Here is a 17,422-nt window from a genome sequence, read left to right as displayed (position 1 = left end):
TCTCTCTCTTTTTTTAAATTTTTATTTATTTATGATAGTCACACACAGAGACAGAGAGAGAGAGGCAGAGACATAGGCAGAGGGAGAAGAAGGCTCCATGCACCGGGAGCCCGACGTGGGATTCGATCCCGGGTCTCCAGGATCGCGCTCTGGGCCAAGGGCAGGCGCTAAACCGCTGCGCCACCCAGGGATCCCTTATTAATCTCTTAATAATTGTTTTATATTGATTATATGACAAAATAATAATACTTTATCTTGGGTTAAATAAAATACATTAGGACAATAAATTTCATCTCTCCTTTTTTTTTTTTCTGTATTCAACGTGTCTACCAAAAAGTTTTACATTATGTATGTGGTTCCCATTATATTTCTACTGGACAACACTGACTTAAAGCATTACCATCCTTTCGAGCTCTAATTCTATCACCAGGAGAGGCACTCTGCCATGCGCCCTGAGTATCCCTGCACATTCTTGCTAGGTTTTTCAAGGATGCAAGGCCCTGACTGTTCTTTACACAGGGTATTTCTAAGAGTTGGGTTTGTAGGACGCAACCTTGAGCGATGAAGTAACATCTCCCCCCGCCAACAAAAAGCGGGCTTGTTACCATTCACCATAAAAGCAGGAGATTTCCAAGTACAGTATTCTTCTGTAACACTACCCACTGCATGCTCAAGCATCCATACTGGACATCTATGTTACCACTGAGGGATACAGAGAACCAGTAGAAATGTGATGCTCTGGCTACTACTTTCCCAAGAGTAATAAAGTCGTTTGTCTCTGACCCAGAAGTCTCTGGTCTTCTGGCAGTATCCAGAAAACTAAAAGGCTAGCTCATTAGCTTATAAGGAGTCTAAAATTCTATACCCTTAAGAGCAGGGCTGGGACCAAAGTGAGGAAAGGGAGGTGTCTCAGATATAAAATTTAAGAAGGCACTTACTCTCATGCACCAACCATGCACTTTTCTAAATTCTTTATATGTTTTTAATTTATTTAATTCTCAGAGAAATCCTGCAGGGTAAATATAATATTCTACTATTTTTATAGATAAATAAACTGAGACAGAAAAATTAGGTAGCATGAGCAAGGACACACAGGTAATAAGTCAGTGCTGGGATTTGAACCTAGCGGTCTGGCTCTATCTCACCGCAGAACTCCAATATGAATTTAAAAATGACCCACATAGTGTAAGGAACTAGATAATCAAAAATAATTCCGCTAAATATAACTGCTATATTCTTGAAGTAGCAGCTCAAATGTTCTCTCCTCTGTGAAGTCTTCCCCAGCTCCCCTGACAATCTCCTGCTGTAGTGCCCAACACACCGGACATACCTCTAGTCTCAAAGAAGACTGTAGTTCCTACAGGTGAGTAGACAAGGACCACCTGGCAGCCACCAGATTCTATTTATCTCTGGACACAGAGGGTATCAAATAAATATTTGGTGTCAGTGATTTAAAAAAAAATGCAGAGTGAAAGGACAGCATAAAGCTGCTATAACACATAATTCGTTATGACCTAAGTACAACATAACAAAAACGATCATCTATCGCCATAAATTCAGACAACTAGCATAAGAGAAATGCACGTCTAATTACACTGCTCTTGTGATTACAAAAACAATACGATCTGCAATTGGTTCAAACCAAATATACAGAGGATGTTATACTCTTGCCTCATGAGATCTGTGAAATCTTTGGTTGAATTCAGTATTAAATAGGCAGGTTTTGATATAAACCACTTGGCTCTGAGAAGGCTGAGCTTAAGGATCAGGTATAGTCAGAAATGGATCACTATCAAAGCTTTACTATACTTATTTTTTAAAGGGTAAAAACAGTCTTACCTTGTTGCAATTCTCTGAAGATTTCTCTCTGTTTCTTTGTCTTTGACAACATCTGGCTTTACTCTGCACATCATTTCCCATTCTCGCTTCTTATCAAGCTGTGTTATAAATATTGTTATGTGAAAGAATATTAGGCATTTTTGAAAGTGCAGCATACTTTGATATGATACTCTGTGAAAGGACAAAGGTAATAAATCATTCTGGCTTAGTTTGTCACCGGGACTGAAAAAACCCCACACTTTTAGGGGTTCAGCTCAGGGGGCCGGCCTGTGGTTAGCACTCAGCATGTCATGTGAGAAGCACAAAGTGAGTTTTTGTCAGGCTCTCTGACAGCAGGGGCCTGGAAAGCTGCCAGGCCCCTGAGCCAGGCAGGACAAGGTAGGGTGTGAGAGAGCTACATACTTGACCCGCTACCACCAGATCAGAGGTAAGCATCAGGAAGACCCCAAACTAATATCTTTGATAACCACAAGTTTAAATACTTATTTATGTTTAAGAAAATCTTTCCCAATAGTCAGAATTATTAAGAATTTATATTAGCTTTTAAAATAATAGCATTGTATCCAGTAGTACTCTGGTCCCAGGCACCTGACTTTACACATCAATACACCACATCAGTATATACTGCTGCCTCGGGCCAACATATCACCTACAATCAAATACACTGAATATGATCAACTGATCACCAGGAAGCTAGTGAGCATCAAAAGCAGTAGTAAGAATCAGTAGGAAGAAAATCTCCTTTTATCTATTCCTTTTCTGCATCCACCTAATCTCTTACTTTGTATTAATGAAAATGTCTAATCACAGTAAAATAAAATTCTTGCTCTCACTATAAAGATTAGCCTGATTCCTTTCTAAAAAAAATAGATTCCTCCCCAAAGCAGATAATTTACTTTAACTGTCATGAAATTCACTATCAGATTTTGCCAGAAATTTAAAAATCTTACTTTTAAGTCTAAAACAGTTGAGTCTTAATTATCTGTAGTACTCAAGAGATGCATGATCCCAAAATACTTTTTAACTCTGAAATATATTTTTATACTTAGGACTTATTCGGAATAAGTACCTGATATTTCTTAAACTTATTAGAAACAAGTACTTGATATTCTGGAAACTGATAATATTTAACAGTAAAAAAAAAAAACACCTGATAATTTGCACAGAATCTACTCAGAAATATGTAAGAGCGTTTGTAGCGACTATGTCCTGTTTCTGGTATCAACATGTGTGTTTTCATGCATTATGTGAACAGTACCATCTCTAGCACTCAAAGGATTGGCCTAGAGCAGTCAGAGACTCATTTTTCTTGGCTTGAAAACATTCCTACTTTCACTAGAACATTGTGACTAGAGGTAATTAAGGATCATGATATTTTTAAAGCTTATTTCAGCTTTTGCCAGATAATAAAAATTCAAACTTTCAGTTGAAAGCTATCAGTAAGATTTAGAGACAAAACTTATCTTAAAGTAAAATGAGAATATTGAGTTAATAACACAGTATGTTCTGTTTCTAAGAGCAACACTTAAAAAGTTCCATCTTCATACAGCCTTTTGCAGAGTACTAGTATTCGGAATGAAGGAAATAATTCACCTTGAAACAAGATAAAGTGATGATGAACTTAAAAGGAAAGATATGCCAATTCAAATCTATTTTTCTTTCATTTTTACCTGTAAAGTAGCTCTTGGAAATCAGTACTTTTATACTGTCAGTATGACTATAGAAAGTTATTTTTCTTTCATTAAAAAATAGTATTTATTTCACTAACCAAATATTTTATAGAAATACTTTATCAAATATAAGGGTTATTTAACCCTTATTATGGTTTATTTATTTTTATAATACACAACAGCATCCTGAAGTTCAACTTATGGCCTTGTATCAGTAGGCTGTCCTAGTCTAACTTTCTATCAGTGACTTAACAAAAGTCATAATGAATTCGAGTTTATATAGCAGTAAAATAGTCCATTTTCAGAACTGTAATCAATCCCTAACAATGACATCTTCACAGATTTATACTACAAAGTAGGTTTTTAGTAAAAAGTAAATAACATTCTATTGGTTCAGAATCTAATAATGTCAGCATATGGAAGCTAAACTGAATGAAATATTTAGATCCAAGAGCCACTGCCAAATGTATAATTTTCTTGATTTTAAAAGGATAAATTTCTCTGGAGTTTAATTTCTATTTGTTTACGTAGGTGATTAAAAAGCAAACATGCTGGGAGCCCCGGTGGCTCAGCGGTTAAGCACATCTGCCTTCGGCTCAGGGCGTGATCCTGGAATCCTGGGATGGAGTCCCACGTCAGGCTCCCTGCGTGGAGCCTGCTTCTCTGTGTCTCTGCCTCTGTCTCTCTCTGCGTCTCATGAATAAATAAATAAAATCTTTTTCAAAAAAAAAGCAAACATGCTCAATGGAGTAATTTAGGCTAGGTTTCTGAACAAAACCTTGGTTATTCATCCCTTACATAAAAAGCAGATTAAAACCTGGAATGTTAATTAGACAAACACAACCAGGAACAATTTGGTACAGGCAGTAACTAGACGAGGCAAACAATCTAATCCACAAGACGCTGGTAAGACACACCTGTTTCCTCTTCTCCAGTCTCTCTTGCTTTAACTTTTCTTTTTCCTTTTCCAGCTCTCGGTTTTTTACCAGAATACTGGGTTTACTTTTAGGAGTTTTTCTGTTAAGAATTTTAGCCATGGCATCTGCCCAGCCCATGTCAGTTCCAACACTAGCTTCTGCGGCATTTTCATTTCCATTGCCATAGGGTTCAACTTCATCTTCATTGTCAGCTTCCACTGCTTCATCTGAAGAAAAGTAATCCTTTTCCAATCCACAGCTTCTTGCAGAACCTAAGAGTAGAAACCAATTAAACTTTAACACTGGAGGAAGAGGCTGTCAAAGGTATGCCAGAAACCCCAGGACCCTTCATAAAGCTAACAGTTCTCCATCTATCTCCATTTCCACAAGAGGGAATTTTGCGAGTCCCACGGCTGCAGTAATAGCAGAGAGCAAAAGGGCCCTTCATCCTGCCATCAGCCCCCAAAGACCTGGCTCAACCATGCTGGGCTTCAGGACCCAAGACCCTGGCAGCAGAAACAAATCTAACAGCCCACATCACCACCTACTGTCAAGGGAGCTGCAGATAGCAACGTGGAATAGTGTAGGGTGTGGTCAGGTCCATGGGCCTTATTTGTGTCATTAAACTACTTAAAATGACTAATGAAAATTAATTTTAAATGATTAACAAAAAAATTTAATGCATCAAGGAAACGGTACACTGTTTCCATGGTACAGAGAAGTCAGAATAACTTCTCTGGAGATTTGATCCAGATATTTAAAATTTTGAATTTATGTGTAGAAAGATCTAAAAACAAACAAACAAAACCAGCCTCCTTTTATAAAATTTGCTTAAAAAAAAAAATTATAAAATTAGGTGTTTAACATTTCTGAAAAAACAATCTAATAAAGCAGTATTTGCCCAAGATACTGAAGATTCAACTGCACTGCTGTGTGACTCAATGACAATATCAAGGTCTTGCAGATACAAAAGCACACTGTTGGAATTTTATCCTGCAAAACATCTGAAAAAAAAAAAAAAAAAGCACATACAGGTTATTTGCCAGCTAGTTCATCTTATAAGGTTCAAATAGCTGGGGTCAGCAGCTTGTTAGAAATAAGAGTCTAAGTCCATGGCCTTGCTTGAAAATCAACTCATTGAGATTTTGTTGCTTAAGTTTTGTAGCCTTTCTCAACTTATGAAGTTCACTGTACTTGACCAACAAGAGACAAGCAGCCAGCACAGTCTGCGTACACCTATATGACCCAGAGCCTTCTGGACAGCTTCTGTTTTGTTCTTCAGAAGACTATGGAACTTATTAGGAATTACCTCAAAGAAGAAAATCATCCAATAGCTTAGGAACTTGGAACGTTTCTTAATAAAGCAGAAGAGGAGCTAACAAAGCACTGCATTTCTGGGAGTATGTGATGGGTCCATCGGCCCATACCAAAACTAAGCATCATAACCAGAACCTGTTTTTACATCTGAGAAGTCTGCTTTTGTTGTTGTTGTTGTTACTTCAGAATCATGCACCTGCTCCTCAGCTCTAAGGTCCCCTTTCTTCCTTAATTCCAATGAAATGTGCATATTCTGCTTTTAACATTTCAGCCTTCTGCCTCTTAATTCAGTTTATTGCCATGACCAAAATGACAGAAGCTGACTGTAGAGTCGGCTGTTAGTGTCTGAATGGTCCTCTCTAATCTTTCAACTGTAAGCCATGAATTAAGAATTAATTGCCAGAAAGAGCCAACTTAGCCCATCATTATGATAACAACTGGAATTTTGCTATTACTTTTGCACAATACCTTTATTTAAGTGTTGGGAATTTATGAAATGAAAAAGATGTAAAACTAAATATTTAATACATTTCAGATAAAAATTTATGAGAAAATAAAAAATATAAAACAAAATATTTTATAGATATTAAAAAATGAACCTCAGGCAAGTACAAATAAAGTATCTTTAAAGCATGAGAGTGTGTTATCAAAAAGTAAATAATAAAAGAAATTGCTAATAATTCCACTGCCCTAATGTGCTGCACATTTCTTAATAAGAAGGAAAAAAGTTTTAAACAGAAAATCATTTGCCATATACTTAATCTGAAGGCTTCTCTGTATCCTGCGTGCTGGGTAAATTTGAGAAACCAGAGGACATGTGATTCTAGGCTTTGACATGTAAATTAAGGTGACTTAAAGAACTTTATTATTCATGAAATATTTTTATTATTTTTTTAAGATTTTATTTATTCATGAGACACACACACACACACACACACACACACACACAGGCAGAGAGAGAAGCAGGCTCCACGCAGGGAGCCTGATGTGGGACTCGATCCCAGATCTCAGGATCACACCCTGAGCCAAAGGCAGACGCTCAACCACTGAGCCACCCGGGCATCCCTCATAAAGTATTTCTGAAAGTATCTAGATTTTTGCCAAACAAAAGCTGTTAGTACTACCATTCAATTCAATGAATCTGAGTGTCTACTATGTACCAGATTTCAGAGTCACACAATTTTTCTCTCAGAAGCATCCCTTTGATCAGTGTTTCCTGGAAAGTACACTAAGAAACAAAGTTTGGAGAATGTAATTACTTGAAAAATAAATATGTTAATATTATACGTGTTTTATTCCTCAGAGTCACTAGCATTGTGCAGGTATTTATAACAAAATAAACTGACAAGTGCTTCTTCTAGTAAGAATTTATCTAAAAATGTAAAGAGGCATAATGGCTTAAATGTTTGTGTGAATGAAGAATACCAGGGTGATTAAAAACAGAAGGCTTTACCAGCCCCGGATAAAATGTCAAAACTACAATACTGACATCTAGTGTTTTGTCCTGATGCACTCACACACAAATGGCGACAATTTCAGCTTCTCAGTTGCATTGCAGAGGCAGCCAGGAGATCTGAGGACTGTTAAGAGCTACCTCAATATCGGCTTCCAAACTCTGTCTCTTTTCCTTGGTGTTTCTTACCCAGACTGACTACCACAATATGCATATTATAAGCACACAATAAATCCATGAAAAGTCTTACAACACCATTTCATACAACCTGTATAAACCAATTTAAAAAATTTGAAAAGAATTCACTAAATTCATAATTTTTGTTTGATTTGATTTGATTTAAGATGTTCTAGCTCAGAGGTGCCTGGCATTCAATGCAAATAGAAATGATCACATTTTATATAAATAAAAAATACCAACATAATGAGGTCCTCTAGCATACCAAAAGCCAGGATTTACGTCTAGGGTACCAAAGATGAAACATATCAGAAAGCAAAACTGGTTCTTAAAGTCTTACTGTAATTTATGACGATGAGTTTTGTCTTGTTTTTAATTTTCTAATTGATCTTTAACAACGGAAGTTAAGTGCACCTATTCAGGGCACCAGATAAGTAAAAAATTCCTTTGAAATCTTTTGTATTATCTTAAATATTAACTGTAAGTTTGCATTCTATTTTTAGAATCTGGAAATTAAGGGAGGGCTAAAAAGAACGCTTACTGGAAGCATTAACTAAAGGTTCCAATATAACTTTCCGCATTCACGGAATGTTCTATTATCAAAGCTGACCACTAGCCAGTGGGCATCAGAGCCTTATGAGTGCTTCAAATGCAGCTAGTACAACTGAGGAACCAAATTTTTCATTTTAATTACTTTATTTTTTTTTATTTTTTTTTTACTTTATTTATTTATTTATTTATTTATTTTTGATAGTCACAGAGAGAGAGAGAGAGGCAGAGACACAGGCGGAGGGAGAAGCAGGCTCCATGCACCGGGAGCCTGATGTGGGACTCGATCCCGGGTCTCCAGGATCGCGCCCTGGGCCAAAGGCAGGCGCCAAACCGCTGCACCACCCAGGGATCCCAATTACTTTAAATTTAAAAAGCTACATGTAGGGACAGGTGGATGACTCAGTTAGTTAAATGTCTGATTCTTGGGTCCTGAGTTCAAGCCCCACGTTGGGTTCCATGCTGAGTGTAGAGCCTACTTAAAAAAAAAAAAAAAAAAGTCATACATGGCTAGTGGCTATCAGCTATCATATTGGCAGGGCAAGGTTAGACTTCCAAGGTTCTGAGGTAGACGTAAGCATTTCTCATCTCCTACTGCCTTTTCCCCAAACTTCCAGCTCCCTTTCAAATTTACCACCTGTCTCAGATCCCAGATATGGTTAATGTTGGCTAGAATGTGGGATAAAGTTTTAAGAAAACTTTATTGATGGTAAGGGGGAAATGGTGAAGGGGAAAACGAAAAATTTAAGTCTAGGTTTCTCTCCTTGAAGAAGTCATATGTTTAGCAGGGTATATCAGTTAACCAACCAGAAAATTTGGTTTTACAATATATAAAATTTGTAAGTGCTCTTCTGGAAAAAGAGAAAAAAAAATGGCAATAAAGAAATGGTGACTGGGAGTATCTTTTACAAAAATGGTGTTAAAGTTTTTTCTTAGGTAAAGCAAGGGTTGAATTAACAAAAGAAGGGAGGAGGTCAAAGAAGTAAGATTCCACAACCCAAGTGAACTAAAAGAGGCAGGGGGCATGATCACCAAATCTAGAACCAAAAACTTCCTAGATCTGAGTCAATGCCTTGTATAAAAATTAAAATTATTATGATCCTTATTATGGGCATTCCAAGCAGAATAAACCAGTATGTCCAAAGGCATGGGAATGTTAAAGAAGGTGAGATGCTTATGAAATGACAAGAAGTTCAGACTGTTTGAAACCAGATCTGGAAACTGGATAGTAAGAACTGAGTATAAAAAGCTGGCTTGTTTATAAAAAAGTTAGTCTGATTTATGATCTGAGAAATCAAATATGCACATTAGCCCCCAAATTAAAACCAAGCGGTTTAAAATCACCACACGAAAGGTGTGTGTTTACAGTAACAGGCCAAACTGCTAGTGTTTTTTTTTCTCTTGATGCTTACCGTTGGCCCTTATGTTTAAAAAGTTTCTCTATTAGATTAAGAAGGGTGTTCTTTTAAAATACAAATACCATCTGGGAGCATTAAGGTTATTGTTTAACATTTAAGTTACTTCACACCTTTAGACTTACCCTAAATCAAACGGAATGCCTCATAAAAACTTAGTAGAGATCAGCTAGTACTAGGATGAACACAGACATCAAGGCTGCCTGAATTCAGTCTCAACTCAGATACAAAATTCCCATCTGTAAAAATGGCAATAAAATAGTATCAACTTCATTGTGGTTTTGTGATAATTAAATGAGTTAATATATATTTAAGTTCTTAAAAGACTGCCTAGCCCATAGTAAACATTTAAGTGCTGATCACATGACACACACAATTAGAATTTTAACGTGGTTATGGAAGAGAAATGAATAAAGAAGGAATACCTCTTAGAGGTAGCTGGAATTTGCAGGACATGTGATGTGCTGAATGGGAAGCTTTAGAGGACTAGCAAGTCATAGCACAAGGGTGAAGAGATCAGATTATAAAATTAGACAAGGTGGCACTATGTCCTGGTTCCATTACTTTCCAACATTATTAGCTTGAGTGAGTTACCTAACTCTTTGTCTCTGTCTTTGCAGCAAAATAGGCATGAAAATAGAATCTACCTTGCTGGGTTGTTGTGAGGATTAAATCAGGTAACACATGAAAAGCACTTAACGCAGACATAATACCTAGCAGGCATGAAATAAATGGCTGAGGGTAACCAATGGACAGACAAGGATGCTGAGAACCTGGAAGACAGATCTCCCAGGGATGGGAAATCACAAAAGACTACCAAAGGGTGCCAAAAACAGAGGGGGTAAAATGAGTTTCACTTCCACTGTAATTCTACTGACAGTCTGAATTATAGCCTGCAGGCAGGCTAACTTCGAATTTATTTTGGAACTAATCAATATTACTATCCCACAATTTTTTTAAGTAAACTCTACACCCAATGTGGGGGTTGAACTCACTACCCCAAGATCAGGAGTCACATGCTCTACCTACTGAGCCAGCAAGGCACCCCGTGTCCCACAACTTTTCAAAGTACTCTAAAATACTGACAATAGCTAACATGTATTTATAGCAAGCTACTATTTAAAACATCTTTTGGGCAGCCCGGGTGGCTCAACATTTTAGTGCCGACTTTGGCCCGGGGCGTGATCCTGGAGACTCAGAATCCAGTCCCATGTCGGGCTCCCTGCATGGAGCCTGCTTTTCCCTCTGCCTGTGTCTCTTCTTCTCTCTCTGGGTGTCTCTCATGAATAAATAAAAAAAAAATCTTAAAAAATAATAATAAAATAAAACTCATTGGTGGTATCTTTAACAAAAAAAAAAGATTCAACTCAGTCTAACATGCACTGAGTTGATGCAGAAAATATTCACTAAATAGTTTAAGAAAACCTGAATTAAAAAGACATTTCTATGTAAGACTCAGTGAACCAGAAGAGCCCATTCCTCACCCCCATTCTACTTTTGCCTAAGACTGCCCATTGCCCTAGTTATTAAGAGCTTTGAAACTACTTTGCCCCACTCCAATTGCAAATTATTTGTTCTGCTCAAGCCACATCATCTTTCCTGCCCATTACTACTAAATTTAGAATATTCTGGGGTGCCAGGGTGAATGTCCAACTCTTGGTTTTAGCTGAGGTCATGATCTCAGGGTTGTGAGATGGAGCCCCATGTCAGACTCCATGCTCAGCACAGTCGGCTTGAGATTCTCTCTCCCTCTCCCTCTGCCCTTCCTACTCATGCTCTCTCTAAAACAAATAAATACATCTTTAAAAAAATAAACTTAGAATATTCAAAATTGATGTTTAGAAAAAGTTTTAAAACATGTACCTTTGAAAAAAATGAAGTCAACCCAGCTTTCCATAAAACAACCAAAATTAAAATTAAAGTGCCACTACGAGACAAATTAAAAGATATGGTTACATGTGCTATCTAGGCAAGCCAAACCATAGAGCCTGGAAGTAGTCTGTTTCCAGAGTCTGTCCTATAAATTGCTAAACCACTCAAGTAGGACTATGATATATTTCATTTCTTAGACATGTTCCTTTTTAAGTAACTTAAATGATGAAGGAGACTATAAGCTACAGTTTGATGAAAAGCACATTTATCTGCTGGGTTTTATATCTAAAATACAGCTTTGTAGTTTATCAAAAATGAAGCGATAGTTCCTAGAACCTTCTAAACTGGATCGTTATCAAGTCTTGTGTTAGAAGCATATGGCCATTTTTCATGTATGTGAACAGAACGATTCAGAAACATGAAATTACCATTCCTTCTCTACCAGTTTATAGTCATATGGGCATGTGTTATGAGGGAGAGGTTGATCATATCATGGCACTGGATAATGACCAAGGCTTTTATCACCTGGGTTGATTTATTGACTACAGAAACTTTTTTTTTTTTTTAAGACTACAAGCTTAAGAAACAGTTAACATTATGTCTAAACCTTCAACACTGCATCAATTCAATAAATCTGAGTAGTTCAAGGATAACTCAGAAGTAGAGTTATCAACCACTCCTTTATAATACTTGATACCAACCACTGTTCTTACTTCCTCACCTGAGCTGATTTACTGACTAGGTAGGCTATGTGTGCCTGTGTTTTAAGAATACAAACTTAAGAACCAACTACACATTGTATCAAAACATGCAACAAGGTATCAGTTCAATAAATCTGAGCAGTTCAAGGTTAGCTCAGATAGAAATGTTATCATCTCCTTTATAATTTATCTGTTACTGAAATGCTAGCTGTAGCATTTTACCTTCCACGTATCTGATTCCTGATCATCGGTGATATTACTATGACCAAATTTCAAACCCAGTTGAAGAGTATTAAAATTTGTTAACATTCAGTCTGAACCATTTTACTATCATTAAGTTTACATTATATACAAGTTCTGTTAATTTTACCCTCAACAATACCTAGTACATGGGAAAAGTGCAAAAATCACAGTTAAGAGAAATCTCCAATTGATTAAATGACCAAATCGATATTGAATACTATACCATGTATCAGGTTCTACGCCAAATTCTGAATACAACTGTTACCAAAGCTGACAAAGTCTTTCTTACTGAACTAGGAAATTTCTGCAAAATTTGACAAATAATACTTCAATGTTTTACACTTGTAAAAGCATAATTTTTTACCTTTCTTATATAATGTGTCAAAATAAAGCCAAGAGGAAAAGTTCAAAAAATGCATGGGTTAAACCTGTGTGTTTTCTAGGAAATTTAGGTAGTATTTTGAGAAAAGAATTTGCTTTCAAATGGTTCATATGATAAGGCACATCCCTATCAATTTAGGATCCAATTAAAATTCAAAAAGAAGCCTCTGTCTGATTTAATTTCCTGATAAAATGAGCTAGTACACTTCACTTACTAATAAGCCTATAATTTGCACACTGATTCATTGATGTGTCTGAACCAGATTTAATCTTCTGCCTTTACAGTTTCTCGGCATCCATTATCTGAAATTTTCTGAAAACTTATTAGTACTACCAAGGCCACACATACACAAATTCTGAACTACAAAAATGGTTTCCATTGATCACCTTTCCAGAAATAACTGATTTCATGAGAGGAAAACAGTATTCTTATATTAAACAACAAATTCTGGATTAAACAAAAGGAAGATGTCTCATCTTATAACCAGTGGACCCACATTATTGAATTTATTAAATAAAAGGCCTTTCATAATTTACCTCTATTGCAGAGGTACAGCTTAAATCTTGAAGGAAAATGTGGATGGAGGAAACAAAGTCAAACCTAAAGGATACAGAAAAGAAAGTGAACAGAAAAAGGGGGTGGTCAAGAGCATAGCATTACAGCCAAACTTCAATAATGGTGTCATGTATCAACTTGCTGCTCACCTTATGTACTGGGGTGAGCAAATTATGACCTCTTTGGACCTTAGCTTCCTGTAAGTAAGATGAAAATAATAGTATCTATCTCACAGGTTGCTATCAGAATTAACTGACATGAAACACATATGAGGAGCTTAAAACAGTACACAGTAAAAAGAAAAGCTTAAAAATATAGCTATTATTATCTAATTCCTCTAACAGTAGAGTCCTAAAATTTATGGTACTACCAGTTTTTCTGTAAGTTGGTTATTTGAAAACTAAATGTTTTCCTTCTGAGAAACACTTCAAGTGGAGAGCTTCTGTTTCTTCACAGTCCTGTACTAGTGCCAGCTCTAACAGTTTTGCAACTGCCCACCAATGGTTCTGATATTCGATGTCAGTCACTATTCAGCCAGCAGTGGTATTTATAAACACGTGTCTTTCTCTTCCTTAAAAGTTCTCAACAGCTCCCTACTGCCTACAAATGGAGAGGCCAATCTCCTTCATATGGCCCACAAGATTCTTTACAATCTGGCTTTAGCCTCTGTTCCCAGTTTCACCTCCATAACTTCTTTAAAAGCTAGAGCCACAGCAGACAATTCATTATGTCTTAAATAGCCCATGCATTTTTAAAAGACTGCGTATGTCACAGTATGTGCTTTTCTCTGGATGACTTAGAAAACTGTTATCTCCACCACCAGACTTAGAAAATTATTCACCCTTCTAAGGCCTAGATGAAATGCCACCTTATTCATTTATTCAACAAGAAAATTTGCTTAATACTAAAATGTGCAAGGAAGGCCCTATGAAAAACAAATAAGACATAGTTCCAGCATTTGGGGAATCTACAGGAGAAGCTATGTCAAAGTAAAATAAAAACATAGCATACTATGAGTAATATGTGTAAGACAGAAGAAAACAATGCCTAAGCTGGGTTCTACAGGATATGGATTTCTGTTTCCATTCTTACCATTTTAATTGGACCATGACTGTAATAACTACCTTTACAGTCCTGTATTTAATATCTATCTTCCCTAAGACTGTAATTCTAGGGCAGAAATTTATTCATCCTTTGTTCCTCAACACAGGGTAAATTATCCAACTAAATTGGATAATTAGGTTTCCACATTATTCAGAACCTTTAATCCACAGTGAAACTGATCTATCATAGCAAGAGAACCTTAGAACCTAATCAGCATTGACAATGCACTGAAAAGTCAGAACAGCTCTAATTTGGAGTTATTTGGTACTTGAAGAGAGAGAAATCTAATTTCCACCTAATTTGTAAGCAGTACTGGTATTTTGCTTCAAATGTAGGACTGTTTCTCTGACAACCCCACTTAACTAGCCTATTGAGTTCAAGAAATATCAGAATCAGAAGTTCTAACTCCTGCTCAACAAATTGACCGTTTTCTTTAACTCCCCAGGAAGGGGATGAGGACTGTAATTACCTAGGAACCGCAGGAGCACATGACAGTTTTTCTTCTTGGTTCTGGAAGTCCAGGTTTATCCACTCATTTACTTAAAATTTCTGCTTAAAATCCACTATGCAGTAGGCGCTGTTTTAGATACTGGGATACAGCAATTTCTACTCTTAGAGAATTTAACATCCCCGCTGGGAGAAACACACAGCAATTAGGTCATGCCAGATGATTTGGAAAACACTGAGAGAAATGAAGCAGGCTAAGTCAAAAAGGGAAGGTAGAGAGGCAAGAAGAGAGGCAGTGGTGGTACATTCGATAGGGTGATCAGGGTCCAGTCTTGCAGATAAAGCACTGAATCTGAGACTGAAGGAAGTCAGGGAGGGAAAGCCATGCAAGCATTTGAAAAATACTCTAGGGGAGCAACCCCAGCGGTTGAGCACCTGCCTTCAGGCCAGGGCGTGATCCTGGGGTCCTGGGATCCAGTCCCACGTTGGGCTCCCTGCTTCTCCCTCTGCCTGTGTCTCTGCCTCTCTCTCCGTCTCTCATGAATAAACAAATAAAATCCTTAAAAAAAAAAAAACAAAAAACAAAAAACTCTAGGCAGTAAAGCCAGTTAAGTGCTGAAACTGGCACGAGAGCCTGTTTTGATGAGTCAGACCCCAAAGACATCGATGTGGCTAGATCACAGTTAGCAGCTGGTAAGGGGGCAGAGCAGAAAACCATGAGAGAGAGAAAAAAAAAAAAAAAAAACCGACCTAGGCTACCTCATGCAGCCTAAGGACTCTGTACGTTCCTTTGAGATGGGAGGCCACTGCACCATCTTAAGGAGGGAACTCGCAGGACCTGCGGTGCCTCATGCAGGAACAGCTCTGGCCGTTAAAAAGCTCTGGCTAGTGCTACGGAGCAGCAACTGCCCAGCAGAGGCCGAGGGGTCGTCTGCAATTCCTTGAAACCTAGGAATCTAATGCCAAGAATGATGGGTACCGGGAGCAGCATGGTCGCATCATGGCTCAAGGCCTCAAAATAGCTTTCCTTCCTTTCAACAGCCGCTTCTGAGACATCGACGGGTTCTTCATATTCATTCTACTCCCCGCACGTCCTCTTCTTTCCGGGTCTCCGACTGCCAGAGCCACGCGCCGACCACACAAGATACCACCCATCCTCTCCCCGCTCTTTGGGCCTTCTACTCGCCGTTCCCTAAAAACCTATTCCACCCTGTAACTTCAAATACCCGCCCCCCTTTCGTCTTCTATCACTGCAACCTCCTTTTTGAGGCTGTCAGCACCACCAGTTTCATCCTTTTTTTAAAAAAATCATTAACAACGAGGGCCAAAATGTCTACTAAAGAACTAGAAATCCAAGAGCACCCGTTCCCTTAACAGCACCTCCCAGCTCCCTCACGGGGCCAAGGTCGCCCCTTCGAGGCCACCCGAGACCCCACCGCGTCCCCCGCTTCCCGGGGGGAACTCAACCCGGCCATTCTTCACGGCGGCCAAAGCTCAACCTTACTGCGTTACCTCCACCGTAGGCAGCGTCTTTGCCCTCGTCTTCCACCTCCGAAGCTACTGCCCTGGCTACCATTTGCATCTTCTTCCTCTGCTTCTTCTTTAGGGAATTTTTCAGCTTTTTCCCCGCACCCACACGTGAGTCCCGAGCGGCCGCCGCCATGTTTCCCCACCACCGGAAGCGACCCGTCGGAGCCGCGACCGGTGGCAACCGAAGGAGCTTCGGCGTTTGGTTCCGGCCACAGGAGGTTCCGGGGCGGGGCCTTCCAGCCCGGACTTCCGGGGCTGGAGCCCGCGACGGGGATCGGCGGGAGGACGGAAGGGCGTGAGCCTGCACCTGCCGCCGCTCCAGCGGGGAAGGGCTTGGCGGGGTGAGCTCCCGCGGCCGCCGCGCGCCTCTGCGCCTCTGTGCCGCCCTAGCGGACGGTGCTGCTTCGGGGTGTCGCTCCCGGGGCCCCGCGGGCGGCGTCCGGGACGAGGATGGAGAAGGTGCCCCCCGCCCGCGAGCAGCGGCAGCGGCAGCGGCAGCGGCAGCGGCGGACCCACACCGCGACACCGCGACACCGCGACACCGCGACACCGCGACACCGCGGCCGTCCTCAGCCCGGAGTCCCAGCCCCCCCGGACGAACGCTTTCCGCGGCTCCGACCGCAAAACGAATAGGGTCCCCCTGGGTTCGCGGTGGACCCTGCCCTGGCCCCGGCCGACCTGCTGTGCCGACTCCTGCCTCCAGGTAGCGCCCCGCAGAGGCAGCTTCAGGCAGGTGCCCCGGCCTCCCTCCAGGTAGCGCCCCGCAGAGGCAGCTTCAGGCAGGTGCCCCGGCCTCCCTCCAGGTAGCGCCCCGCAGAGGCAGCTTCAGGCAGGTGCACCTGCCTCCCTCCAGGTAGCTCCCCCTTGAGGCAACTTCAGGCAGGTGCCCCTCCTCCCTCCAGGTAGCTCCCCGCTGAGGCCAGGCTCACAGGTGCACCTGCCTCCCTCCAGGTAGCTCCCCGCTGAGGCAGCCACAGGCAGGTGCCCCTCCTCCCTCCAGGTAGCTCCCCCATGAGACAGCTTCTGGCAGGTGCCCCGGCCTCCCTCCAGGTAGCTCTGCACTGAGGCCAGCTTCAGGCAGGTGCCCCTCCTCCCTCCAGGTAGCTCCCCCCCCCCCCAGGCAGCTTCTGGCAGGTGCCCCTGCCTCCCTCCAGGTAGCTCCCCGCTGAGGCAGCTTCAGGCAGGTGCACCTGCCTCCCTCCAGGTAGCTCCCCCCATGAGGCAACTTCAGGCAGGTGCCCCTGCTTCCCT

General features: G+C 40.2%; 1 protein-coding gene across 2 annotated transcripts in view; it reads right to left on the bottom strand.

The window, feature by feature from the left end:
• RRP15 (ribosomal RNA processing 15 homolog) overlaps positions 1–16,372 on the bottom strand; it is a 49,599-nt gene extending 33,227 nt beyond the window's left edge. Inside the window, exons 1-3 of one of the 2 annotated variants that reach the window (XM_025991313.2) lie at positions 16,154–16,372; positions 4,427–4,698; positions 1,840–1,937 (exon numbers count right to left, since the gene is read on the bottom strand). In XM_025991313.2, the coding sequence (XP_025847098.2) occupies positions 1,840–1,937; positions 4,427–4,698; positions 16,154–16,304 (521 nt within the window). In that variant the 5' untranslated portion in view covers positions 16,305–16,372. The remainder of the gene's footprint in view (positions 1–1,839; positions 1,938–4,426; positions 4,699–16,153) is intronic. The other variant, XM_025991314.2, reaches the window with a different exon arrangement.
• Positions 16,373–17,422: the final 1,050 nt, after the last annotated feature.

The sequence above is a fragment of the Vulpes vulpes genome, chromosome 5 (genome assembly GCF_048418805.1).
Source record: "Vulpes vulpes isolate BD-2025 chromosome 5, VulVul3, whole genome shotgun sequence".
Taxonomy (NCBI): Eukaryota; Metazoa; Chordata; class Mammalia; order Carnivora; family Canidae; genus Vulpes; species Vulpes vulpes.
Note: the sequence above shows the minus strand (reverse complement) of the source record. Positions and strands in the feature narration are given on the sequence as shown.